Genomic DNA, 26,342 nt, shown 5'->3' with positions numbered 1-26,342 from the left:
CTTTATAGATATGGACGTAAAACAGTCACGATTCTTGGTTAAAAGACAAAAAAACGTGCAACTAGCATTAATTTTACGTAAATATTATGAAGTATAATGCGACTGCTGTAGCTGCTAATTTCTCCCATTGATTTTTTTTCACAACGTTTCAAAACGCATGCATGGTACAAAAAATATAATAATTACCTTGAATGCTCAAATAAATCATTCCAGAGACCCGAATAAATCATTCCTGAGACCATCCTTCCTGTTTGCATGCAGTACAGCTTTTGTACTTTTTCAACCTAAATCCGGCGTTAAAACGCTGCATGTGACCGACTGCTAATAATTGAAACGGAGTGTTGGACGGCCCACTTTTGGAAGGCGTGACGCAGTGAATGGGGAATGTGTCATGTCAAAACATAATGAAGTCTATGATTTAGGTATGCAAATCGCAAATTTCTTAGACACTTGATGAAGGAGAAAACACAAAAACTGACACCAAGTACGAGCAAGCCATTTTGTGATATCAGTTATACCCACGCACAAAACGCACACACCCTGTTAGACCGGATCTCAGATGCATGTCATAATAAGTATTTATGGTGTCACAATGAAGGGTGGGCTATTAGGAATACTTGCATTTGATTGGCTACATAGGGCCAAGGGGTGTCACTTCCTGGAAATACTGGCTTTTATTTACATTTTTCTGTGCAATTACACAAAAGGAATGTTGCAAAATCTGTTTTTTTTTTTTTTTTTTTTTCAAGTGATTAAGATTCTTTCCACTGGGATGTACATGATAAACATGTTGTCTGTCCCTTTAATGGAAGCATAAAGGTTTTTAAAAATAAATAAGTAAAAATAAACTCTTTTAGTACAGGCTATCACGTTCAAAGCGTTGATACACAGTATAGTGTTAAATCCTCTTTCTACCAAGTAATGTGCCGTTCCTCAAATAACCCTAATTGTTCGCCAGTTTAGGCGTCCACTTAAGTAACATCCATCCAGCAGCGCCCTAAATAGATGCCCTCCCACTGGAAAAACAACAGCAGGGGTACCTCAAGAGGGCTGTAATTACCTTTAGTAAGGCTGATAGGCCCTTGTGCTGTGGTACAAGTCATTACTGCAGCACAAAAAGCCGTCACCTGTAAAGCTGACGCTTATGTTAGCCATCTGCTAACAATTAAGCAATTTAGATTAGGTCAATGCGCATAGAATGAAATGACCTACGGGATGAAAATTTTCACTGACGAACTCTCACCTTTCTACTATTTTTCCGTCCTCTCCTATCTTTACATTAGGGATGTCCTGATGCAGACTTTCTTTACATCCCATCAGATTTTTTTCATGATTTATTTCGCTGATACGATTTGATACCAATCCGATGGTATCCATGATATCCATGTTTTTAGACTACTAATAATAATGCAAACATTAATGCAACCAGTAAATGAAAAATCATATATTTTTTGTATTAAAGTGAGACCCGCTGGTGCCTCTTCAAGTAATGTTCTGTTTACATATATTACACGATGCTCTGTTACTATTAGTTTTTATAATACAGTAGACATTTTTTCCTCGTGGGTTGATTGCCTGCAGCCGAAAAGTGTGACGGTGCTGAAAATGCACGTAAATACTGAATCAGATTTGATCTTGTGACCAGTACTAAAACTGTCCGGTACTCCAAAAATAGCCGTATTGGGTGCTGATATGAAGTATCGGTTTGGGTCATCACCACTTAAAATTGTTCATATACTCCATTCCGAGGATTGTATTTTTAGCCTCTGCTTCATTCTTGCATCTCATTTACTTTCTCGTTGTGTCATTTGTTGACTTAGAAGAGTTGTTGCTTTTTTTTCATAATTCACAACTGACGTCACTGGCGACTTAACGGCTGAAACGCTGCCCAAATCAACTGGCACGCTCGATAGTGGAATAGCAAACAGGACGGTCTCTATTGGAGCCTCGGGAGACCATGTTGGTGGCAGAAGCTCAAGCTTATTAGAATACTGTTTGCTCTGTGTCACATACTCATATAAAATGCAGTTTGATTTTAGAGAGTCATTGCTCCTTCAGTCCTGTAAATTTGGGCCATTCTAAATAATAAACTACAATGGTTTGATAAACACAATTATAATTATATATTAGGAGCTTTTGATGTGTTTTTGGGGTGGGGGTAAATTAGCCAAAATATGTTCTAAATGTGAACAGATGCAGTATTTGTATTTTGATATGGTGATGCAGCATAAAGCTCATTAACCATTTATTTTTTGGAATGCTCTGGGCTACAAAAAGTTAAGAAAAATTAAATGAAGATTTCATGTTTCCTCTGAGGAAAATTGTACAGACGGTATACATACTGAATTTGTAAATTGCCCACCTGTTCCCATTATTTTTCATTTACCAGTACTAACTCAATAGTCTCATACAACTTACAGCTACAGTATCAAATTTGAACAAGGATATGTTTTCAGAGGGATGATCACCAATACCCGAAGCTGGATTTGACTCATGATGAGCTCCAGAAACGTTTCCAACTCCAGCTCAAAATGGAACAGGCCTGCACAGTCACCATTGACTCTGTGGAGGCGGCCAAGCCTATCACCGAAAACATGGCAAAAATGGTAAGTCACGCTTATTTTTATATACAGGCCAGGGAGGCCTCGGGTTACGACGTCCTCGACCTATGACGCTTCGACTTTACGACACCTGAACTGGGAGTGTCTTTGCTTTTTCGCCCTCCTTTTTCCACATGATATCCGCAAAGAAGAAAGCTGGGTCTTCTAGTTTCAGACAAAAGAATAGCAATTACCATGGACATAAAGCTTACCATCATAAAAAGAGAGAGTCAGCGGTAAATATATGCTGCGTTCAAACCGTAGATAAACCGTCATGCGGAAACACCTTGCTCATCAAAGAAGGCAGTTTTGTGTTCTCACAGGCCTTACATCGCCATCAGTCAAAGTCAAATAACTTCCAGTTCACATAACCTAAAAACAAGCTCAGTAATGAAACGAATCAGGTTGCATGTACATATGCTTCAGGTTCTAAATATGATGTGTTTAGTACTGTGTTTTCTGGGCGAGTTGGTTTTGTTAGCGTCGGCTACGGCCTACAGTAGTCATATTTAGGGCTGTAGCTAACGATTATTTTAGTAGTCCATTAATCAATAAACTAGTTCGAATAATCGAGTAATTGGATGAAAAACATAAACAATTAAGATACCTGAGCTGAGCCTCAAATGGTATACATTTAAAAAAAAAATAGGATCTAAGTACAACAAAAGAACAATTGGCTAACATGCATAGCAAAAATCGCTAGCTTAAATGCTATAAAATGCTAACATTTTTTTTTACAGTCTCTTAAGAAATGGTTCAAACACATATCACCCCCCACCAAAAACATACCTTTAAACTGAATTATGAATGCATTTAAAAAAACATTACCTTAAACAAATACTTGGCATATGTTGGTCTTAACAGGGAGCGGCTGTATTCAGCCATGTGAAATGAATTATATCATATTCACTGTTGCCACTAGAGGGCAGTGTATCCACCCAAATCAATAAAACTAAATGCACTCTTTCAAAACAAAGCATTACAACGTCATTTTAATTCAACGAATACTCGAAGCAGCAAAACTTAATTTGAATCTTTTTTTTTCTAATTGAATTACTCGAGTTAGTCGATTAATCGTTGAAGCACTAGTCGTGTTCCATGCTTTCTGTTGCAAACAAACAATTGAAAACTCTAACTTTCCATCCACCTCTCGACAATTTTGGTAATTAGAGCATCTTATTTTTTATTTTAGGTTGTTTTACTTTTTATATACTAAGTATTTTGTTGTAAATTTCAATATTAACAGTGACATCCGACGTATGCGGTAATTCAGGTTACATCGCTAGCATAGGAACAGAACTCTTTCGTAAATCGAGGACTCCGTGTCTAAAACACATTCATTTAGCAGAAGTATTGACAAACTCACCCAGTTTCTTGAAATATTAAGCAGACACAAAATATGGGTATACATTGTAATGTGTACCATAGATCCCAATTATTCATGGCCAAATTTTTAGTAAAAAAAAAATTTTAAATAGTTTTTTTCTGCTTTTAAATAACCCCAAATTTTTGGGAAGTTGTGTATTGAACAAGGGTATGAATTAGTGGTGCAACGATTAATCGATTGACTCGAGTATTCAATTAGAAAAAAAGATTCAAATTAAATTTTGCTGCCTCGAGTGGCGTTGTAATGGTTTATTTTGAAAGTGTTTGCATTGAGTTTTATTGATTTGGGTGGAAACACTGCCCTGTAGTCTGCCTCATTTCACATGGCTGCATCCAGCTGCTCCATGTTAAGACCAACATAAGCTAAGTTTTAGTTTGAACTAATGTTTTTTTAATGCATTCGTAATTTAGTATATAGGTATATTATTTTCTGTGGGAATATGTGCCTAAACCATTTGTTAAGAGAACAAAAAAAAAAAAAAAAAAAAAAAGCGTTTTATAGCATTTAAGCTAGCGGACTATTGCTACGGAAGTTAGCCAATTGTTCTTTCGTTGTACATAGATCTTTATTTCGAACTAACAAGTTCATCGATTAATCGACGACTAAAATAAGGCTACATTCATACTACAGGTCTTAATGCACGAATCCGATTTTTTGTCATATCTGTTTTTTTGGCGTGCCCGTTCAGACTGCCTTTGTCCATTGAGACCTTTCAAGTACTACGCATGCGCACTAATTCGCAGTCCGACACACGCTGAGCAAGACGACCCGCATGCGCAGAAGCATCAAAACAAAAGACCACACATGCTGGCTGTCATCCGTCAATGCAGGGATATATTTTGCTTTTTAAAAAGAGGACACAAATAACAGACATGAATAATCCCAGTTTAGACTTATATTCAAAATATATGGATCGATAGCATGCAAGCACGCACTGTCCGTGCATGTCACACACACATACGGGCAGTTTGCCCCGACTCTCGGCCGTGTAACCAATGTTGAAATATTGCTTATATATGTTCGAGGCAAGCTAGGCGCTAATAACGCACAGCTGCACCGCTACCGTGGCGTCTCTCTCGCTTTTTGATGTCGTAATTGCTGCATGAATTCCGATTTGAGAGACTGGACAGTACAGACCGCCGCGACAGTCTGGAAAAATGTGGCCCAGATCGGATTTGAACCACATACAAAAGTGACCCAGATCGGATTTGAAATGGTCCAGTTCTATGCGACTTGTCACGTTCAGACCGTCAAGTTAATGCCTCACTCGAGTTGGAAAAACACGAAAAAATCGGATTCGTGCATTAAGACCTGTAGTATGAACGTAGCCTAAGTGATAGCTGCAGCCCTAGTATGAATTATTCAAGATGTCGTCAAATGTTTTGATGGACTGTAAAAAAGTAGTGAGGGTTGATCATATTTTCTCTACTTAGACTTTTTAGAGCACAACAATTGTCCACTACAAGCATGGAGGAGGAAAACGTCTTCTCTTTTTTTTTTTTTTCTTCTCGAACCGTGGCATTTAAAGTCCAGGCTGGCTCGTCTGCCGCTGCAGATGGGCTATGTGGGAAGCGAGTAGGCCGAGAGTCCCTGGTGGCCAGGAAGCATTTACACACAGGCAAGCAGGCAGGGCAGAATAATAATGCATTGTAATGGAGGACCCCAGAGAGGAGATGGTCACCTTCACCATTTAGACTGTCAGTCCTTAAAACTACCAACTCTGACCGGATAAACATTTTTAATTGAAGATAGTGTTGACATACTCAGATGGACATTTTAAATTATGCACAAATGTACAGTATTAACAATGATGCAAAGTTGAACATTCCTGGCATACAGCTATATTAATGAATCAAAATATTCCATGTGAAGACCTCTTATAATTTGAAGATATTTGGGTTAAATTCAACGCACAGGCAATTTTCCTGCCTACCCAGGAATTTCATAATGAATCTCCGCATTCTAGCACATAACATGTAATAAGGAAGGCCTGCTTGTATGCTTGACCCTTGAGCCGCTATCTTTATGTCGAAATGTCGAATCAGAACCTCTAGACTGAAAATTCGGTATAAATCTGCCTTTGCTCTTTGCACAAAAGGCAGGTAAGCAGGACGTTAGCCCAAATTTGTATGCTTTTATATAGTGGTACAGGATGCAAGTCAATGGTCAACAGCCATGATCTTGTTTGGTGTTGAAAGTACTTGTTTGATAATGACAGTTGCTTTTGACACAACAGGGAGAATTGGGTGTCAGAAATTAACACTCCTTTCAAGCAACTCTCTGACATGTTGTCCTGTGACTGTGTTGACCTTCTTCCAAGCTGGTTGTTTGTAACAATAATGAGAACATGAAGAAGCAGAAGAAATACATTTTGTAACACAAAATCATATTTTTAGGCAGGGTGAAAGTGTCCTTTACCAGGTCAAGTCATTTTTATTCATTCATGGATTATTTACAATTTGGGGGAAAATTCTGATCTTGCTATGGTTTTTGCTTTATTTATGCTTCATTGTACTGCATAAATTGCTCTAATAGGGCTGTGCAAACAGTATTAATGATATTACCGTTGCTAAATTGATTATAAAACACGTAAAAACATGTGGAAGGACAGGCACCGAAAATTGTGGAAAACCCTAATAAGTAGCAGTATTGTTAAAGGTACATAAAAGGGTCATTATTTTTTCAATTATTTTTTTAACCTTTATGTACAGTCCTGTGAAAAAATTAGGACACCCCATAAATATCCAGTTCTTTATTAAGAAATGTTCACATATCAATGTCTGATCTTGTTTTTCTTTATCTCTGGAAAAGAAATTAATTTAATTGCAGGTAATCAACAAAAATTAACATTGTTTTACTCGTTAAACCAAATATATGAACAAAAATGCAAATTCTAACTGAGGAAAAAGTTAGAACACCCTACCACCTAATCGCTAGTGTTACCCCTTTGGCTGAAATACCTTCAGTGAGACGCTTTTTGTAGCCATCGACCAGTCTTTGACATCGGTCTGAAGAAGGTTTGCCCCACTCCTCAACGCAGAATACTTTCAGATGTGAGATGTTTGAGGGGTTTCTTGCATGTACACCCTGTTTCAAGTCACCCTACAGCATCCCAATGGGATTAAAATCTGGGCTTTGACTCGGCCATTCCAGGACTCTCCATTTCTTCCTTTTCAGCCAGGCTTTGGTGGATTTACTGGTATGTTTTGGGTCATTGTCATGTTGCAAGGTCCAGTTTCGCTTCAGCTTTAATTTTTTCACAGATGATCTCACATGTTCGTCAAGCACCCTCTGATACACGATAGAATTCATGGTGGATTCTATTATGGTGAGCTGGCCAGGTCCTGCTTTAGCAAGCATCGCCAAACCATGACACTTCCCCCTCCATGCTTCACAGTTGGTATAAGGTTCTTTTCCTGGAATGCCGTACTGGGTTTAACTGGTGACCAAATAATTCAATTTTAGATTCATCTGCCCAAAGACAATTATTTCCGAAGTCCTGGTCTTTGTCTACATTCACGCTGGCAAACTTCAGTCTGGCCTTCATGTTCTTCTTGGAGAGCAAATGTTTCCTCCTTGCACACCTCCCATGCAGGTTAAGCCTGTGAAGTCCCTTTCTGATTGTAGTGGCATGCACTTTCACATCAAAAGCAGAAGAGCCTGCTGTAGGTCCCGTGATGGCATTTTAGGGTTTTTGGAGACTTTTAGCATCTTACGGGCTGCTCTTGGGGGGAACTTGCTTAGATGGCCAGACCTGGGCTTGTTGGCAGTTGTTTTGAATATCCACCACTTGTAGACTATTTTCCAGACAGTGGAATGGCTGATTTTATATTCTATTGAGATCTTTTTATATCCCTTACCACACTCATAAGCGTCTACAATGTTCTTTCTGAAGGCCTCAGTCAGCTCCTTCGATCTCACCATGGTGTTTTCTGGGCAATGATGTTCCAATCATGTGCACCTGATGTGATACACCCTTGTGTGATTTTAGCCATTTTAATTTGGGATTGAATGTGGGGGTGTCCGAATTTATTCCTCAACAGAAATTGCATTTATTTGAAATTACATTTTACTGAAAGTTATTAAAAAAAAAAAAAATTTTTTCAGTTTTAATTGTTTAGGTCTATTACTTGAATCTCTCAAGATTGTTAAAATTGATATTAAATATCTGTATGACCAAATATGTTAGAAAACACACAGGCTTCTATAGGATGTCCTAAATTTTTCACATGCCTGTAATTTGGTTTGCTTGATAATTTGATGAGAATGTCCTTTTTCATCTCCTATCTGAGTTGGTCTTTTTTGCTTGTCTCTGCAAACAGCAGAATTTTCATTAACGTGGCTGACTGGATCGAATTTGAATAGTAATACTGTATATTTGAATTCAAACTCTTCGCTCTGATTGGTCAGTGGCGAGTGGATTCTTCAGTTTGGCCTTTGTAGACATATATAAAGGTCACTGATTTAAAATCTGCTTGCTTGCAGAGCGTTTTGACTTAAAAAAGTGATTACAAACATTTCACAAATCAAATAGATGACAAACTTAACCAGGTCACGCACTCATTTTTACTTATCTTGTGCATGAAACTGGAGGGTAAGGTGGACTTCTAGGAAAGGTAAGCCCTAACTGTTGCTGTTGATTCTCTTGTTTTCACAAGCAATGTCATCCTTTTAGAGGGCATTGCTGCTGGAGCAACGGGCTCAGTGGCACAAGGCACTTCTCCAGGCCTTCAGGGAGGGCAAGATGAACCTGGGGAAGACCAACAGCAATGACTCCAGACTGAACCTCTACCCCTACCTCTGCCTGCTGGGAGACAACAGCTATGTGGACATCATGTTGCAGGTAAAATAGACAGCAGCACTATGGGATGCCAAATAATTACCTGTGATTGGTTGATTTACACAACTGAATATTTACTGCTGTTATGTCCTGCCAGAGTATTTCCAGCATGCCACCCAGCGGAGAGTCCCTGGTGACTTTAGCCAAAGATTTGGGATGCCGTGTTTACACCAAGTACTCTGTACAGCAGAAGTACAGAAATCAGATGGTGGAAAAGCTGGGCAACATTTACAATGCTTATACAAGCCTTCTAGCCAAAGACACCAAGGTATACAATACAAAAATCATGAAAACACAAGATAAAGACTTGCAGACCTGTTAAATTCATACTTGCATATCATTTACTTATCCAACTTTGTAATAATATGTAATAACACTGTTTAACCGCATTGGGAAAAATTGCTTTTACCTGTTTCACTCAATGAAAAAGTTGGTTGTGCATAGCATATACTCTGTGATGAAGTGATACAATTTTAAGTTATTGCATTGTCTTAAAAAGTGGTTAGAAATCAGATTTCCATTCACCTGATCAGAAAGAAAACTCTCAAATTTAAGTTGAAAGTCTGCAAAGCACAGACTAGAGCACAACCTATCGTTTCATTTTATATCCTATGTGATGGTATTTAGAGACAAAAAAGTCCCAAATTTTTATGGACCTGACTTTACTTAACAGATTAAAGTGCCAAACGAGGTTTTGATCAAGTGCATCCCAACGGGAAGAAGCTTGTTTAACAAGTATCTTAAAAAAAAAAAAAAAAAAAAAAAAAAAAAAAAAAAACAATAACAAAAATATTTATGTAGTTCGTATGTAGTTGTGTTCTCACAGGCCTTACATAGCCATCAGTCAAAGTCAAATAACTTCCAGTTCACATAACCTAAAAACATGCTCAGTAATGAAACGAATCAGGTTGCACGAACATATGGGCTTCAGGTTCCAAATATGATGTGTTGAGTACTGTGTTTTCTGGGCGAGTTGTTTTTGTTAGCGTCGGCTACGGCCTACAGTAGTCATATTTAGGGCTGTAGCTAACGATTATTTTAGTAGTCGATCAATAGATGAATTAGTTCGAATAATCAAGTAATCGGATAAGGAACATTAAAAAATTAAAAATACCGGAGCTGAGCCTCACACGGTATAAAAAAATTAATAAATAAGGATCTAAGTACAACAAAAGAACAATTGGCTAACTTACATAGCAGAAGTCCGCTAGCTTAAATGCTATAAAATGCTAACATTTATTTTTTTACAATGCTCAAACAAAAACTTAGCTTACGTTGGTCTCAACAGGGAGCAGCTGGATTCAGCCATTTGTAATGAGGCTGACCAGAGGGCAGTGTATCCACCCTAATCAATAAAACGAAATGCAAACACTTTCTAAATAAACCATTACAATGCCACTTTAATTAAACGAATACTCGAAGCAACATTATTTAATTTGAATATTTTTTTCTAATCAAATACTCGAGTTAATCGATTAATCGTTGCAGGACTAAATGTATGTTTAATAGTTCGCAAAATGTCAAGAACAGCCAATATGTCCAGGTAGCAGGCAAAATAGCCGTTGCCAGGCATTTTTAAACATCGTAGTATAGGCCTGTCGCGATAACACATTTTAGTGGGCGATAAATTATTGCGATATTATTGCCCCCCCCCCCGCCCCCCCAATTTTTTTTCATTTTTTTCCCACAAATATACAATAACAAAGTGAGAATACAGTATATATATTATTTTTTTAAGAAATCACAACTTAAAACAATAGACCATGCCTCTTTTAAGTAAAAGACAACAATATTAATACCGCACAGAAACAAAGAATAAATGAAATGTCTTTTTCAAGAAACAATACAATTGCACTTAATAACTAAAGCATTTAGGCACAGGGGTATAAAGTTGTAGCTACACAAACAATTGCACTTCAACAACAACAGAGAAAAATAGAGTAATTAAGTAGCAGTAACAACAATTTGGCTTCAATAAGTATCAAACAAGATTAAACAGAGGTAAAACGGCGTCATTTCTTCAGCAGTGTAGCAGACTACACTTTCCGTGAGGGAATGCCATTTTGCGTGGTCTTGTTTGTATTTCTCACATCAAGCGAACACCTCTATTTGTAGATTGACGTGAAGAGGAAGGCTCCGCTTGTTGCGATGCAGTTTTCTTACCAAGCAATGAAAACTAAAGAGTGTGTTAGTGTTTCAAATGAGCATGTAGATTTTTTATGTTTGCCCTCTTGGTTGAAACAACCTCCGAACACATTTCGCTGACTGATTCATCCTTTTTGGTTGCCTCGCCATTTTCATTTGGTTTAAAATCAAAATATTCCCACGCTGGGGCTGTGGTGTTTGGCTTGGAAATCAGGATTTTCCGTCCATTTTCGTCTTCCTCACTCTGCTCACTCATTGCTCTGCGCCGACAGTGCACTCGGCCCCGCCTCCCTCCATTGAATGATGGTCACTCAAACACAAATGTATAAAACGAACATACCCAGAAGTCAATAAAACGGTGTGAGTCCTAGTAGCAGCATATTGCGTAGTTGGTAACAAGGAAGCCGAATCTTTAACAGCACATCTGCTGCGCACGCACGCACGTACACGCGAGGCGATGAATCACATTGGGAAAATTACCGCCTTCATTTTTATTTACCGTGCAATAAATGGAATTATTGCATATCGCAACAGACTTAATCAGTACTATTTCAGCCAATCAAATGAAGTGAAGCCTGCTTCTCCTTTGTCTCAGATGAAGAAAGGAAAAAGCATGAGACAGATTGCGTAGGTACAGAGACTGTGAAGATTGTGTGCCTATTTTCTAATCGGTGTATGCGCGTGTGTTGTTATCGTCATCAGGTTTGTCACACAACCGCTGCGCAAATTTTTTTCTGTTATTATAGTTATGAGGAATTCATAATTTGCATGTTCAGATTCTTTGGGCAAACATCTTTCTCATGAAGGTCATTTATACTAACTCTTGTCCTCTCGTTTCATATGAACCAAAAATTGTATCCCTCTCTTTTATTATAGTTAAACCGTTGGCTAGTTAAGACCTATTTTATATTGCAATACAACACAACCAAAATAGTAACTAATGGACACAATTGACACGTTAAAAAAATCCATCAATGACCAGACAGTAAGTCACTTTCTGTGAAGCCGTATTTGGCTTATAAATATTAGTAAATCTAACATTTAACATTGTTTGATCACAGCTACCATCTTAGTCAGAAGACAGCTTGTCCATTTACTTGCACTAAATAAACAAAAACGACTGGTGTCTTCCAGTGAAATCTTATTCCAAGAATCACATCACTTTATGCTTATCTGCAAACCGTTATTGACGTCTCCTTCCAGGCATACAACATCCTTCCCAGGGAAGAGTGGTGCAAGGTGGAGGCGGAGCACCCATCAGGGCCCACACTACTGGGGAGTGAATCCTCTTGGCCTTACATAATCACACTGGAGCTTGGAACATACCTGCTGGATCTGATGGTCAAGAACCTGAAAATCAATAGCGACATCCTCAACTCAGCCTATGATAGGAAGCGAATTCCCATCCTCTACCACATGTATACTTTTCGCAGCAACCGACAGGTATCGTGTTTACAAGTCTCTGATTGTCAATGGAGCATTGAAAATATTTCTCTAATGTTAACTGATGTGATTGATGGATTGAGCCAAAAACTGAGGTCACTCCTATTCTTTGACACCCACTGAGTCAGAGAGACATTTTCATGGATTAAAGCAGCACTTGGTAACTTTTCAGTTTTGGCCGATTTTAGCAACACTGGTGGACAAACGCGGTAGTGTTTTGGCTTAGGGAAGACTTTGTTTCTTATGAGGGCCAGCGCTGCGTTTCCCATGAAGACCAGCGCAGTGTCGTAAAATCATCAATCAATAAAAAAATCAATCTCCCGGTCCACTGCAGATGGATTTAACAACATTTCTGTTTCCAGCAAATGTGTAAAGGTTGAATAGTAATAAGGTAATAAATCCAGTTGTGGCTAAACAATGGCACATGACGGTTAGCAACCGTGTGGCTCAATGTGGCCAAACCCCCACCCGAACTCGTCAGCAGTGTTCAGTTGAAGGGGAGTGCGCGTCACGCCAGTGATTGAAAGCCGGGCCAATGTTCATTCTGTATATCCTGGGAGCCTCTGTTTTTTTTCCTCTTCAGACAAAACTTTTTGTCTCTTTTGTGGCTCTGCCATTTTTGCAGAATTCGCTCAAAAGCGTTCGCATCCACTTCCGTCTATAATGAATGGTGAAAGGGGGAAGTATGCCGTTAATCAGTCAGCACATTTGTAGTTGTTTTTGTGTGGCAGGGTTCCTACCACTAGGAGTGGGAACCTCTTGTTACTTCACGATACGATAAGATTTGCGATACAAAGCTCACGATAATGATGATATAGCGATACATTGGTCAGGAAATCATTCTAGGATATTCTACAAACAACTAATAAACAGAAAAACAAGCTTCTGCAGTGAATTGGAATGAGTTTATCATTAGTAGACGTCCAATCCATTCAAACAGATTGAACGTCTATGGCCGTCAGTGACAGCCAATGCCAGGCAATGAGGTACTTTTGGGCCATTTAAGGTCATTTACCTGTTGATTTTCAGTTACTTCCTGTTGATTTGGGGGTATTTTATGGGTCACTTCCTGTATATTTTGAGTTCCAGAACAAGAAGTGACCTGGGAATCACCCAAATGAATAGGCAATGACTCAAACTCAACAGGAAATAACCTGTAAATGTCCTAAAATAAACAGCGAGTGACCTGTAAATGCCGTGAAAATCGGACAGAATGACTGTGAATGCTCTGGTTTCGAATGAACAAACATTCCCAATCGAAATTGATTGGGCATCAAGTACCGTCAGTGCAGCCTTAGAGTTAACTGAGACACTATTATGGTGGAAAATGTTGGTAGCAACTTGTTGGTTCCCTTTTTTTTTTTTTTTTTTTTTGTTAAATTAACATTTACACCTTTTTAAAACGATATCTCTATTCTTGGCAGGAGTATATAGATAACCTTTTGGGATACAAAGTATCACGATATATCACCATTTTGATATTTTGTCACACCCCTACCTACCACCATCCTCAAAGTTAATTAGTGCTGGTAAAAGCGGCAGACCCCTTCGAGATATAAAAGAGGTGTCATTCAACTAGTTGTCAGTCGACATATTTTCACAAATGTAATTAATTAATTGAGTTAAAATATTTTATAAAGGTTGAAAAGTTACCAAGTGTTGCTTTAATGATTACTTGAAGCACCTGAATACACTTGACCTTGGTTTTTTTCCCCCCACTCTTAAGTCTGCCACCTTCTGCACCCGAACATTCAGCACGGCTCTCCCACGAGTGCGAATTATAAAACCACTTACTCTCCCGCGCAAAGAATCCAGGCTAATCCTTTTTTTTAGTGTCCCCTTTTTAATTGGCTTGCTGATTGGTTGCCACCATACTGCAGGATCAAGAAGTGACCGTGTCATGGGAAAGCAATTGAAAAAAACCTTTAATACTTGATGCACGACTAGGAGATAACAGTTTTCACCTTGCGCTTATGAGGCAGTTCTCGCCTTTGCTGCGACTCTTCTCCCACCTTTCTCTTTTGGAGGTTAGCTCTTCAGGGGAGCTGCCTAATGACTTTACGGCACAGCATGACAGTCTGAGTGGTGCAAAGCAATGTTGGGCTTATTTTTTTTTTCTTAGAGTGTTTTATTTCTTTATTAAAATAAAAACAACTATTTACAGTTGACCAATTTGGGAGGAAATAAAGCCTTAGCTTTGAAGAAACTACAGTAATTCAGCTGCAATGAGGTAATCATATTTGGGGCTATAATTCAGAGCAGATTTGTTGATCTCATTAATTATAGTCACGGCGAGTGTTGAGGTTGATTTTCATTAATCGTAGGGCAATAGTCAACAGCCATTCACACTTACAATCAGACTTAAACAAAATTAGTTTTCAATTTACCAAGCCGCCTACCGAGTGCTGAGGCTGAAACTGACTAAGGGGCCGTTTACATAGTGACGGTCTGAGAATACCACACATTTCATTTTTGCATTTACATGGCTCTGTCTTGGTTCCGTCTCCATTCGAACGATGTTGCAATTCCTCGTGAAAACGATGTAGTGTTCATGCCAGGCTCTTGGCATGTACCAGTATGAGATTCTGATGCTATGATAACCTTAAGCAAAAACATCACGGTTTCAATGTATTGCAATTACAAATATGAAATATTCTAAATAAAATGAATGTAAATGCAGTCCTTTAGGTGAGTGTAAACCCACATCCACAGCTCAACATTATTACCATCTGAACAAAACTAATTGAATTGTTTTCCATAAGTAGCACGTGTATATGACTCGTATCGTATTTGCATTATACACACACGCTTTCTCAACACAGACAGTTGCCTAAGAGAGAAAAACACATGTTTTACCGCCGCTAGACACACTAAACACACTGGAGTTAACTCTCGTAGCTGGTGGGAAACATGACAGTGTTTTACTAACTTTTAATTGTGTATTAATGCGAAAGCATATTGGAGGTATTGCCTCCTCAGCAGGCACCCTCCGCAAACATGTTTTACATGTCGGTTGGCCCTCCTCCTCTAACCTGCGGCCGTCTGTAAGTTTTCTGTAGCCGAAGTATTCCCATACCAGCGATTTAGTTTTCTTCGATGGGGGAAAAAGTTCAGGAGTTTCACCTCCTCCAGCCATCGTTTAGCATAGCTGACTCACTGATACTGAGCAACAATCGGTGGGGGAGGGTTGAGCCTTGCAGCTGCAAGCAAGGGATTTTGCCCTGCAATTTTGGGGCATAAAAAATGGCTAATACCGTAGGGACGGTAGCCTATGATGGAAAGTTTTTGCGGTTTTGAAACCGTGACGTTTTCATACAACGGTATACCTTGAAATCGGTAATCGGCATATGTCTACCAGGCTCTTGGGGGCAGTGCAGTTTTACAAGGCGACAGCCAGTGATACATTTCCTTGACAACAACTTCCTCAGCCCGGAACGCAACATACCCGCCCACTCGAAGCAATGGCGTCAATGTTTTTTTTCTTTTGCTTTAAAAGGCACAAAAATGCAAATATTAAATATATTTCAATTAAAAATATTATGAAAACAATAAATTAATGCCGACATTCCACCATGTTTGCTGTCTTCACTATTTAGTAGCAGCAACTGCGCATGCCCAAAGTGATGTGTGCAAGTGCTCACGTCATCGGAGTAAGGCGTTCCATTCATATGTTTGCGACGCAGTCCCCACAATCAAATCATTCCGCTTTGGTGGCCGGAATCAAAAGTTTGCATCTTCACCTTCCGTTTTCGCCGTCTCCATGTAAAGGCGCGGTCATTCCGCAACACAATGCAATGTTTGCAGGTGACTGACCCCGACTTGACTCAAATTTATTCTCACGATACCTTTCCTTGAATAATAAGCACATTCTAGAGTTGTACTCCAAGTGGTTTTCAAAGATACAGCTCCCCAAAAATTGTGTGCCATGCTCTTTCACCCTAGTGAATCGCCAGCTTCAATTGATAATACTTTACGAGGTCAATATCAGGGAAATGAGACCGGTTGAAAGGCTGACTTTTTTTGTTCCCTGTGGTATATTTGGCGCAGGCTTCCAGAAGCTGATTTAGGATTTCTCTACCACTTTCAGTTATTGATTATTGGCCTCAAATGTGTATCTTTTAATGAGCGGATATAAAAAAGTCAGTTTTCAAGGCCCTACTGTGAGGGAAAGGAACACTTAGAGGTAGCTACTGTATTTCTGCTAGATTCCTCATATCTGGTGACGAGCCGATGTGTACGTGAAAGACCGGCTGGTAGCCAAAATGTTGGAAATAGGGGCCCTGAAAAGGGTTCCTGCTGATAAAATGACATTTTTACCTACTTTCAGGTAACAGGTTCAGCATGTGGGCCATGGTAATTAAACTATTTCTACTTAATTATATATATTTTGTCTTTATTTGGTTAAAATTTCAGCTTGTGTTCACATTTCCTTCTATGATAAATAACTTGGTCAGTGAAGACCGTTTCATTTCAAACATATTTTACTTGAGGAAAAAAATAAAGCACCAAAAAGTGCTTAAAACATACAAATGTAGGGTCATATGTAGGATATACAGAAAAGATTTTCATCGGACAGCAACAAAGTTTCTTTCAATTTTGTGTATTTTTAGTGCGGTTACCTAGTTTAAAGTTTCTTTTGCATTAATTAGATTAAGTGAACTTGCCTCTCTCCCCTTAGGTGGGCTTCATTAAGCCCCATCCCATCTTGATTCAGATGCAGCAGGAAGCCATGGAGAGTAAACTGACCTTCGACTCCTCCGTGATACCAATGTACTGCCCTCCTGTCCCCTGGACGTCAGCCAAGTTTGGCGCGTACCTGCTGACGCCCGTGAAGCTGATGCGGAGTGTGGATGGGGCTACCCAGCATGAGGAGTTATTAAAGAGGTGCCAGAATCTTCACCCAGTATTGGACTCCCTTAACCAACTGGGAAACTGTGCCTGGAGGATCAACAAACCTCTTCTGGACATAATTATTTCTATCTTTAACAATCTAGGTGATGACAAGCTAGACATCCCTCCTCCCATGTCAGAGGCCCCTAAAATTCCCCTCTTCAACCCGCAGGACACCTCCTACACTGCCACTGAGAAGGCCCACATGAAACGGGATGTTATTAATGCCAGAAAAAAATGCAGTGAAATGCACAGCTTGCGCATGGATGCTCTCTATAAACTTTCCATTGCCAATCACATCAGGGACGAGGTCTTCTGGTTCCCGCATAATATGGATTTCCGAGGCCGAACATACCCTTGTCCCCCTTACTTCAATCACCTGGGAAGCGACGTGACCCGCTCCATCCTGCTGTTCGCAGAGGGAAAGCCGCTGGGGCCAAAGGGTTTGGACTGGCTTAAGATCCACTTAGTCAATCTGATGGGTTTAAAAAAGAGGAGCTCCCTGCAAGGAAGGCTGGAGTATGCCAACTCAATCATGGAGGTCATTCTAGACTCTGCTGATTACCCTTTGAATGTGCGTCTATCTTCATTACTATTTTCTCCACTGTTCGTAAACAGAACATTGAATTAGATGCGATGACCACTTCTCGATTTTCTATAATATACCTCTAAACTCTTAAATGATCACCACTAATGTGCTTATTTAAAGCATTAAGACAATAAAACTCCCAAGTTACCGCGGGTTTAGCGGCTAACCGATTGTCAGTTTACCTACCACGCACTATAGCACATAATGTATAAATCCTAGTGTACAACATTTTAGGGTATTCAAAATTAGTCATCTCTTACAAGTCTATTTTCTTGATTCAGAATATATATATGCAAGGTAAGGTTTTACATGTCTGTGTTTTGTCTCCTCAGGGTAAGAAATGGTGGATGAATGCAGATGAGCCATGGCAAGCACTTGCCTGCTGTATGGAAATCGCCAATGCAGTGAGATCTCCAGACCCAACACAGTTCGTCTCTCATTTTCCTGTACATCAGGTATCATCTATGTTTTCCATTCATCCATTTTCTACACTAATAATAATAATAACTAGAAACTGCAATTTCGGGAGAAATTACACACCTTGGTCTTTCCTCTGTGGAGATACAGATCTTAGCCCCACTCAGGTCTATCAATAGAATGGATCATAATGCCAGTCATTGGCAAAAAACAAAGTAAAAGCCGTTAGAAATGAATGGGAGAATTGGACGTCCATGGACGTCAATGGCGGCACCTTTCATAATTGTTAATGGAATCGGGGAAGTTTGGGGGACAAGTCCTAATGATATGTAGTCATTTTCTGTTGATTTGGGAAAAAAAAAAAATTCCCATTGAAAATGAATGGGAAAAATTTTGGACGTCCATGGACGTCAATGGTATCAACTTACATAAGCGTCAATGGAATCCAAGTACATTGGCATCAATAAAATGAACAAACATGAAGAAATGCCATTGGAAATGAATGGGAAGTTTGGACGTCCATGAACGTCAATGGCATCACCCTCCATAAGCGGCAATGCAATCGGGGACATTTGGGGGACACGTCCTAATGATATCTAGTCATTTTCTGTTGAATTGGGGAAAAAAAAAAAATTCCCATTGAAAATGAATGGGAAAAATTTTGGACGTCCATGGACGTCAATGGTATCAACTTACATAAGCGTCAATGGAATCCAAGTACATTGGCATCAATAGAATGAACAAACATGAAGAAATGCCTTTGGAAATGAATGGGAAGTTTGGACGTCCATGGACGTCAATGGCATCACCCCCCATAAGCGGCAATACAATCGGGGACATTTGGGGGACACGTCCTAATGATATCTAGTCATTTTCTGTTGATTTGGGGAAAAAAAAAAATTCCCATTGAAAATGAATGGGAAAAATTTTGGACGTCCATGGACGTCAATGGTATCAACTTACATAAGCGTCAATGGAATCCAAGTACATTGGCATCAATAGAATGAACAAACATGAAGAAATGCCATTGGAAATGAATGGGAAGTTTGGACGTCCATGGACGTCAATGGCATCACCCCCCATAAGCGGCAATGCAATCGGGGACATTTGGGGGACACGTCCTAATGATATCTAGTCATTTTCTGTTGATTTGGGGAAAAAAAAAAATTTCCCATTGAAAATGAATGGGAAAAATTTTGGACGTCCATGGACGTCAATGGTATCAACTTACATAAGCGTCAATGGAATCCAAGTACATTGGCATCAATAGAATGAACAAACATGAAGAAATGCCATTGGAAATGAATGGGAAGTTTAGACGTCCCTGGACGTCAATGGCATCACCCTCCATAAGCAGCAATGCAATCGGGGACATTTGGGGGACAGGTCCTATTGATATCTAGTCATTTTCTGTTGATTTGGGGGAAAAAAAAAAAATTCCCATTGAAAATGAATGGGTAAAATTTTGGACGTCCATGGACGTCAATGGCAGCACCCCCCATAAGCGTCAATGGAATTGGGGACGTTTGGGATATACGTCCTATTGATATCTGGTCATTTTCTGTTGATTTGGAGAAATTTAGTTTTTTCCCCATTGAAAATGAATGGGAAAAATTTTGGACGTCCATGTAAGTCAATGGCGGCACCCTTCATAAGCGTCAATGGAATTGGGGAAGTTTGGGGGACACGTCCTATTGATATCTGGTCATTTTCTGTTGATTTGTGGTAATTTTGTTTTTTCCCCATTGAAAATGAATGGGAAAAATTTTGGACGTCCATGGACGTCAATGGTATCAACTTACATAAGCGTCAATGGAATCCAAGTACATTGGCATCAGTAAAATGAACAAACATGAAGAAATGCCATTGGAAATGAATGGGAAGTTTGGACGTCCATGAACGTCAATGGCATCACCCTCCATAAACGGCAATGCAATCGGGGACATTTGGGGGACACGTCCTAATGATATCTAGTCATTTTCTGTTGATTTGGGAAAAAAAAAAAAATCCCATTGAAAATGAATGGGAAAAATTTTGGACGTCCATGGACGTCAATGGTATCAACTTACATAAGCGTCAATGGAATCCAAGTACATTGGCATCAATAGAATGAACAAACATGAAGAAATGCCTTTGGAAATGAATGGGAAGTTTGGACGTCCATGGACGTCAATGGCATCACCCCCCATAAGCGGCAATGCAATCAGGGACATTTGGGGGACACGTCCTAATGATATCTAGTCATTTTCTGTTGATTTGGGAAAAAAAAAAAATTTCCCATTGAAAATGAATGGGAAAAATTTTGGACGTCCATGGACGTCAATGGTATCAACTTACATAAGCGTCAATGGAATCCAAGTACATAGGCATCAATAGAATGAACAAACATGAAGAAATGCCATTGGAAATGAATGGGAAGTTTGGACGTCCGTGGACGTCAATGGCATCACCCTCCATAAGCAGCAATGCAATCGGGCACATTTGGGGGAAACGTCCTATTGATATCTAGTCATTTTCTGTTGATTTGGGGAAAAAAAAAAAATTCCCATTGAAAATGAATGGGAAAAATTTTGGACGTCCATGGACGTCAATGGTATCAACTTACATAAGCGTCAATGGAATCCAAGTACATTGGCATCAAAAGAATGAACAAACATGAAGAAATGCCATTGGAAATGAATGGGAAGTTTGGACGTCCCTGGACGTCAATGGCATCACCCTCCATAAGCAGCAATGCAATCGGGGACATTTGGGGGACAGGTCCTATTGATATCTAGTCATTTTCTGTTGATTTGGGGAAAAAAAAAAATTTCCCATTGAAAATGAATGGGTAAAATTTTGGACGTCCATGGACGTCAATGGCAGCACCCCCCATAAGCGTCAATGGACTTGGGGATGTTTGGGATATACGTCCTATTGATATCTGGTCATTTTCTGTTTATTTGGAGAAATTTAGTTTTTTCCCCATTGAAAATGAATGGGAAAAATTTTGGACGTCCATGGACGTCAATGGCAGCACCCCCTATAAGCGTCAATGGAGTTGGGGACGTTTGGGGGACACGTCCTATTGATATCTGGTCATTTTCTGTTGATTTGGGGAAATGTAGTTTTTTCCCCATTGAAAATGAATGGGAAAAATTTTGGACGTCCATGGCAGTCAATGGCATCGACATCCATATAGTCAATTGAATCCAAGTACATTGGCATCAATAGATTCGACATGCATGGCCGTCAATGGCATCAATGCAATGTAAATTCCATTGAAATCCCATTGTAAGTGAATGGGAACTTTTCCCATTAGAAATGAATGGGAGAGTTTTTGGCAAATTTCCAGGGAACCGTAAATTTTTTCCAAATTCTGTATACAACTTTTATGCCCCTCACCGTCCCGGAATTTTTGATACCCAAATTATGTGATTTGGTCAAAAATTGTAGGACTAGATACATTTTGAAAAAAAAAAAAAAATCTGGAAAATTGCCGTTTGCGGGAAAACGGAAAATTTTTCGGGGCCCTTTTTAAAAAAGCCATCGTCGCGCAAAAATTCCGGACGTTTCGATATCGGAACGGTGCCGATCGGTGCAGCGGTTCGGGCTGTGCGGCGCGCCGAAAAAACGCGGAGAATAAGATGAATAATAACTAGAAACTGCAATTTCGGGAGAAATTACACACCTTGGTCTTTCCTCTGTGGAGATACAGATCTTAGCCCCACTCAGGTCTATCAATAGAATGGATCATAATGCCAGTCATTGGCAAAAAACAAAGTAAAAGCCGTTAGAAATGAATGGGAGAATTGGACGTCGATGGACGTCAATGGCGGCACCTTTCATAATTGTTAATGGAATCGGGGAAGTTTGGGGGACACGTCCTAATGATATCTAGTCATTTTCTGTTGATTTGGGAAAAAAAAAAAAATTCCCATTGAAAATGAATGGGAAAAATTTTGGACGTCCATGGACGTCAATGGTATCAACTTACATAAGCGTCAATGGAATCCAAGTACATTGGCATCAATAAAATGAACAAACATGAAGAAATGCCATTGGAAATGAATGGGAAGTTTGGACGTCCATGAACGTCAATGGCATCACCCTCCATAAGCGGCAATGCAATCAGGGACATTTGGGGGACACGTCCTAATGATATCTAGTAATTTTCTGTTGATTTGGGAAAAAAAAAAAAATCCCATTGAAAATGAATGGGAAAAATTTTGGACGTCCATGGACGTCAATGGTATCAACTTACATAAGCGTCAATGGAATCCAAGTACATTGGCATCAATAGAATGAACAAACACGAAGAAATGGCTTTGGAAATGATTGGGAAGTTTGGACGTCCATGGACGTCAATGGCATCACCCCCCATAAGCGGAAATGCAATCGGGGACATTTGGGGGACAAGTCCTAATGATATCTAGTCATTTTCTGTTGATTTGGGGAAAAAAAAAAAATTCCCATTGAAAATGAATGGGAAAAATTTTGGACGTCCATGGACGTCAATGGTATCAATTTACATAAGCGTCAATGGAATCCAAGTACATTGGCATCAATAAAATGAACAAACATGAAGAAATGCCATTGGAAATGAATGGGAAGTTTGGACGTCCCTGGACGTCAATGGCATCACCCTCCATAAGCAGCAATGCAATCGGGGACATTTGGGGGCCACGTCCTATTGATATCTAGTCATTTTCTGTTGATTTGGGGAAAAAAAAAAAATTCCCATTGAAAATGAATGGGAAAAATTTTGGACGTCCATGGACGTCAATGGCAGCACCCCCCATAAGCGTCAATGGAGTTGGAGACGTTTGGGGTATACGTCCTATTGATATCTGGTCATTTTCTGTTGATTTGGAGAAATTTAGTTTTTTCCCCATTGAAAATGATTGGGAAAAATTTTGGACGTCCATGGAAGTCAATGGCGGCACCCTTCATAAGCGTCAATGGAATTGGGGAAGTTTGGGGGACACGTCCTATTGATATCTGGTCATTTTCTGTTGATTTGGGGAAATTTTGTTTTTTCCCCATTGAAAATGAATGGGAAAAATTTTGGACGTCCATGGCAGTCAATGGCATCGACATCCATATAGTCAATAGAATCCAAGTACATTGGCATCAATAGATTTGACATGCATGGCCGTCAATGGCATCAATGCAATGTAAATTCCATTGAAATCCCATTGTAAGTGAATGGGAACTTTTCCCATTAGAAATGAATGGGAGAGTTTTTGGCCAATTTCCGGGGAACCGTAAAGTTTTGCCAAATTCTGTATACAACTTTTATGCCCCTCACCGTCCCGGAATTTTTGATACCCAAATTATGTGATTTGGTCAAAAATTGTAGGACTAGATACATTTTGAAACTTTTTTTTTTTTCCGGAAAATTGCCGTTTACGGGCGAAGGGAAAATTTTTCGGGTCCGTTTGAAAAATTCCCATCGTTGCGTGAAAATTCCGGTCGTGCCGATAATTGAACGGTGCCGATCGGTCAAACGGTTCGGGCTGTGCAGCGTGCGTTTTTTTTTCATTCAAAATGAATAGGAAAGTTTTTGGCAAATTTCCGGGGAACCGTAAATTTTTGCCAAATTCTGTATACAACTTTTATGCCCCTCATCGTCCCGGAATTTTTGATACCCAAATTATGTGATTTGGTCAAAAATTGTAGGACTAGATACATTTTGAAAAAAAAAAAAAATTCTGGAAAATTGCCGTTTGCGGGAAAACGGAAAATTTTTCGGGGCCGTTTTTAAAAAAGCCATCGTCGCGCAAAAATTCCGGACGTTTCGATATTTGAACGGTGCCGATCGGTGCAGCGGTTCGGGCTGTGCGGCGCGCCGAAAAAACGCGGAGAATAAGATGAATAATAACTAGAAACTGCAATTTCGGGAGAAATTACACACCTTGGTCTTTCCTCTGTGGAGATACAGATCTTAGCCCCACTCAGGTCTATCAATAGAATGGATCATAATGCCAGTCATTGGCAAAAAACAAAGTAAAAGCCGTTAGAAATGAATGGGAGAATTGGACGTCCATGGACGTCAATGGCGGCACCTTTCATAATTGTTAATGGAATCGGGGAAGTTTGGGGGACACGTCCTAATGATATCTAGTCATTTTCTGTTGATTTGGGAAAAAAAAAAAATTCCCATTGAAAATGAATGGGAAAAATTTTGGACGTCCATGGACGTCAATGGTATCAACTTACATAAGCGTCAATGGAATCCAAGTACATTGGCATCAATAAAATGAACAAACATGAAGAAATGCCATTGGAAATGAATGGGAAGTTTGGACGTCCATGAACGTCAATGGCATCACCCTCCATAAGCGGCAATGCAATCGGGGACATTTGGGGGACACGTCCTAATGATATCTAGTCATTTTCTGTTGATTTGGGAAAAAAAAAAAAAATTCCCATTGAAAATGAATGGGAAAAATTTTGGACGTCCATGGACGTCAATGGTATCAACTTACATAAGCGTCAATGGAATCCAAGTACATTGGCATCAATAGAATGTACAAACATGAAGAAATGCAATTGGAAATAAAAAGGAAGTTTGGACGTCCGTGGACGTCAATGGCATCACCCTCCATAAGAGGCAATGCAATCGGGGACATTTGGGGGACAGGTCCTATTGATATCTAGTCATTTTCTGTTGATTTGGGGAAAAAAAAAAAATTTCCCATTGAAAATGAATGGGTAAAATTTTGGACGTCCATGGACGTCAATGGCAGCACCCCCCATAAGCGTCAATGGAATTGGGGACGTTTGGGATATACGTCCTATTGATATCTGGTCATTTTCTGTTGATTTGGAGAAATTTAGTTTTTTCCCCATTGAAAATGAATGGGAAAAATTTTGGACGTCCATGTAAGTCAATGGCGGCACCCTTCATAAGCGTCAATGGAATTGGGGAAGTTTGGGGGACACGTCCTATTGATATCTGGTCATTTTCTGTTGATTTGGGGTAATTTTGTTTTTTCCCCATTGAAAATGAATGGGAAAAATTTTGGACGTCCATGGCAGTCAATGGCATCGACATCTATATAGTCAGTTGAATCCAAGTACATTGGCATCAGTAGATTCGACATGCATGGCCGTCAATGGCATCAATGCAATGTAAATTCCATTGGAAATCCCATTGGAAGTGAATGGGACTTTTCCCATTCGAAATGAATGGGATAGTTTTTGGCAAATTTCCGAGGAAGCGTAATTTTTTTCCAAATTCTGTATACAACTTTTATGCCCCTCACCGTCCCGGAATTTTTGATGCCCAAATTATGTGATTTGGTCAAAAATTGTAGGACTAGATACATTTTGAAACTTTTTTTTTTTTCACGGAAAATTGCCGTTTACGGACGAACGGAAAAATTTTCGGGGCCATTTGTAAAGTTTCCTGTGTCACGCGAAAATTCCGGTCGTGCCGATACTTGAACGGTGCCGATCGGTCTAACGGTTCGGGCTGTGAAGCGCGCGTTTTTTTTCCATTCAAAATGAATAGGAAAGTTTTTGGCAAATTTCCGGGGAACCGTAAATTTTTGCCAAATTCTGTATACAACTTTTATGCCCCTCACCGTCCCGGAATTTTTGATGCCCAAATTATGTGATTTGGTCAAAAATTGTAGGACTAGATACATTTTTAAACTTTTTTTATTTTTCGGAAAATTGCCGTTTACGGGCGAACGGAAAATTTTTCGTGGCGGTTTGAAAAATTCCCATCGTCACACGAAAAATCCGGTCGTGCCGATACTTGAACGGTGCCGATCGGTGCTACGGTTTGGGCTGTGCGTTGGCTCAAAAAAACGCGGAGAATAAGATGAATAATAATAATAACTAGAAACTGCAATTTCGGGAGAAATTACACACCTTGGTCTTTCCTCTGTGGAGATACAGATCTCAGCCCCACTCAGGTCTATCAACAGAATGGACCATAATGCCAGTCAATGGCACTAAACAAAGTAAAAGCCATGAGAAAAGATTGGGAGAATTGGACGTCCATGTCCGTCAATGGCAGCACCCTCCATAAGCGTCAAT

At 39.6% G+C, this 26,342-nt stretch overlaps 1 protein-coding gene across 1 annotated transcript in view; it reads left to right on the top strand.

Moving 5' to 3' along the window:
- polrmt (polymerase (RNA) mitochondrial (DNA directed)) overlaps positions 1–26,342 on the top strand; it is a 128,938-nt gene that overhangs the window by 9,358 nt on the left and 93,238 nt on the right. The window contains exons 6-11 of the mRNA XM_057841366.1: positions 2,457–2,606; positions 8,663–8,830; positions 8,925–9,095; positions 12,176–12,415; positions 17,094–17,879; positions 18,227–18,349. Coding sequence (XP_057697349.1) covers positions 2,457–2,606; positions 8,663–8,830; positions 8,925–9,095; positions 12,176–12,415; positions 17,094–17,879; positions 18,227–18,349 — 1,638 coding nt within the window. The remainder of the gene's footprint in view (positions 1–2,456; positions 2,607–8,662; positions 8,831–8,924; positions 9,096–12,175; positions 12,416–17,093; positions 17,880–18,226; positions 18,350–26,342) is intronic.

This window comes from Corythoichthys intestinalis, chromosome 7 (genome assembly GCF_030265065.1).
Source record: "Corythoichthys intestinalis isolate RoL2023-P3 chromosome 7, ASM3026506v1, whole genome shotgun sequence".
NCBI lineage: Eukaryota > Metazoa > Chordata > Actinopteri > Syngnathiformes > Syngnathidae > Corythoichthys > Corythoichthys intestinalis.
This window is presented reverse-complemented; position numbering and strand designations above follow the sequence as displayed.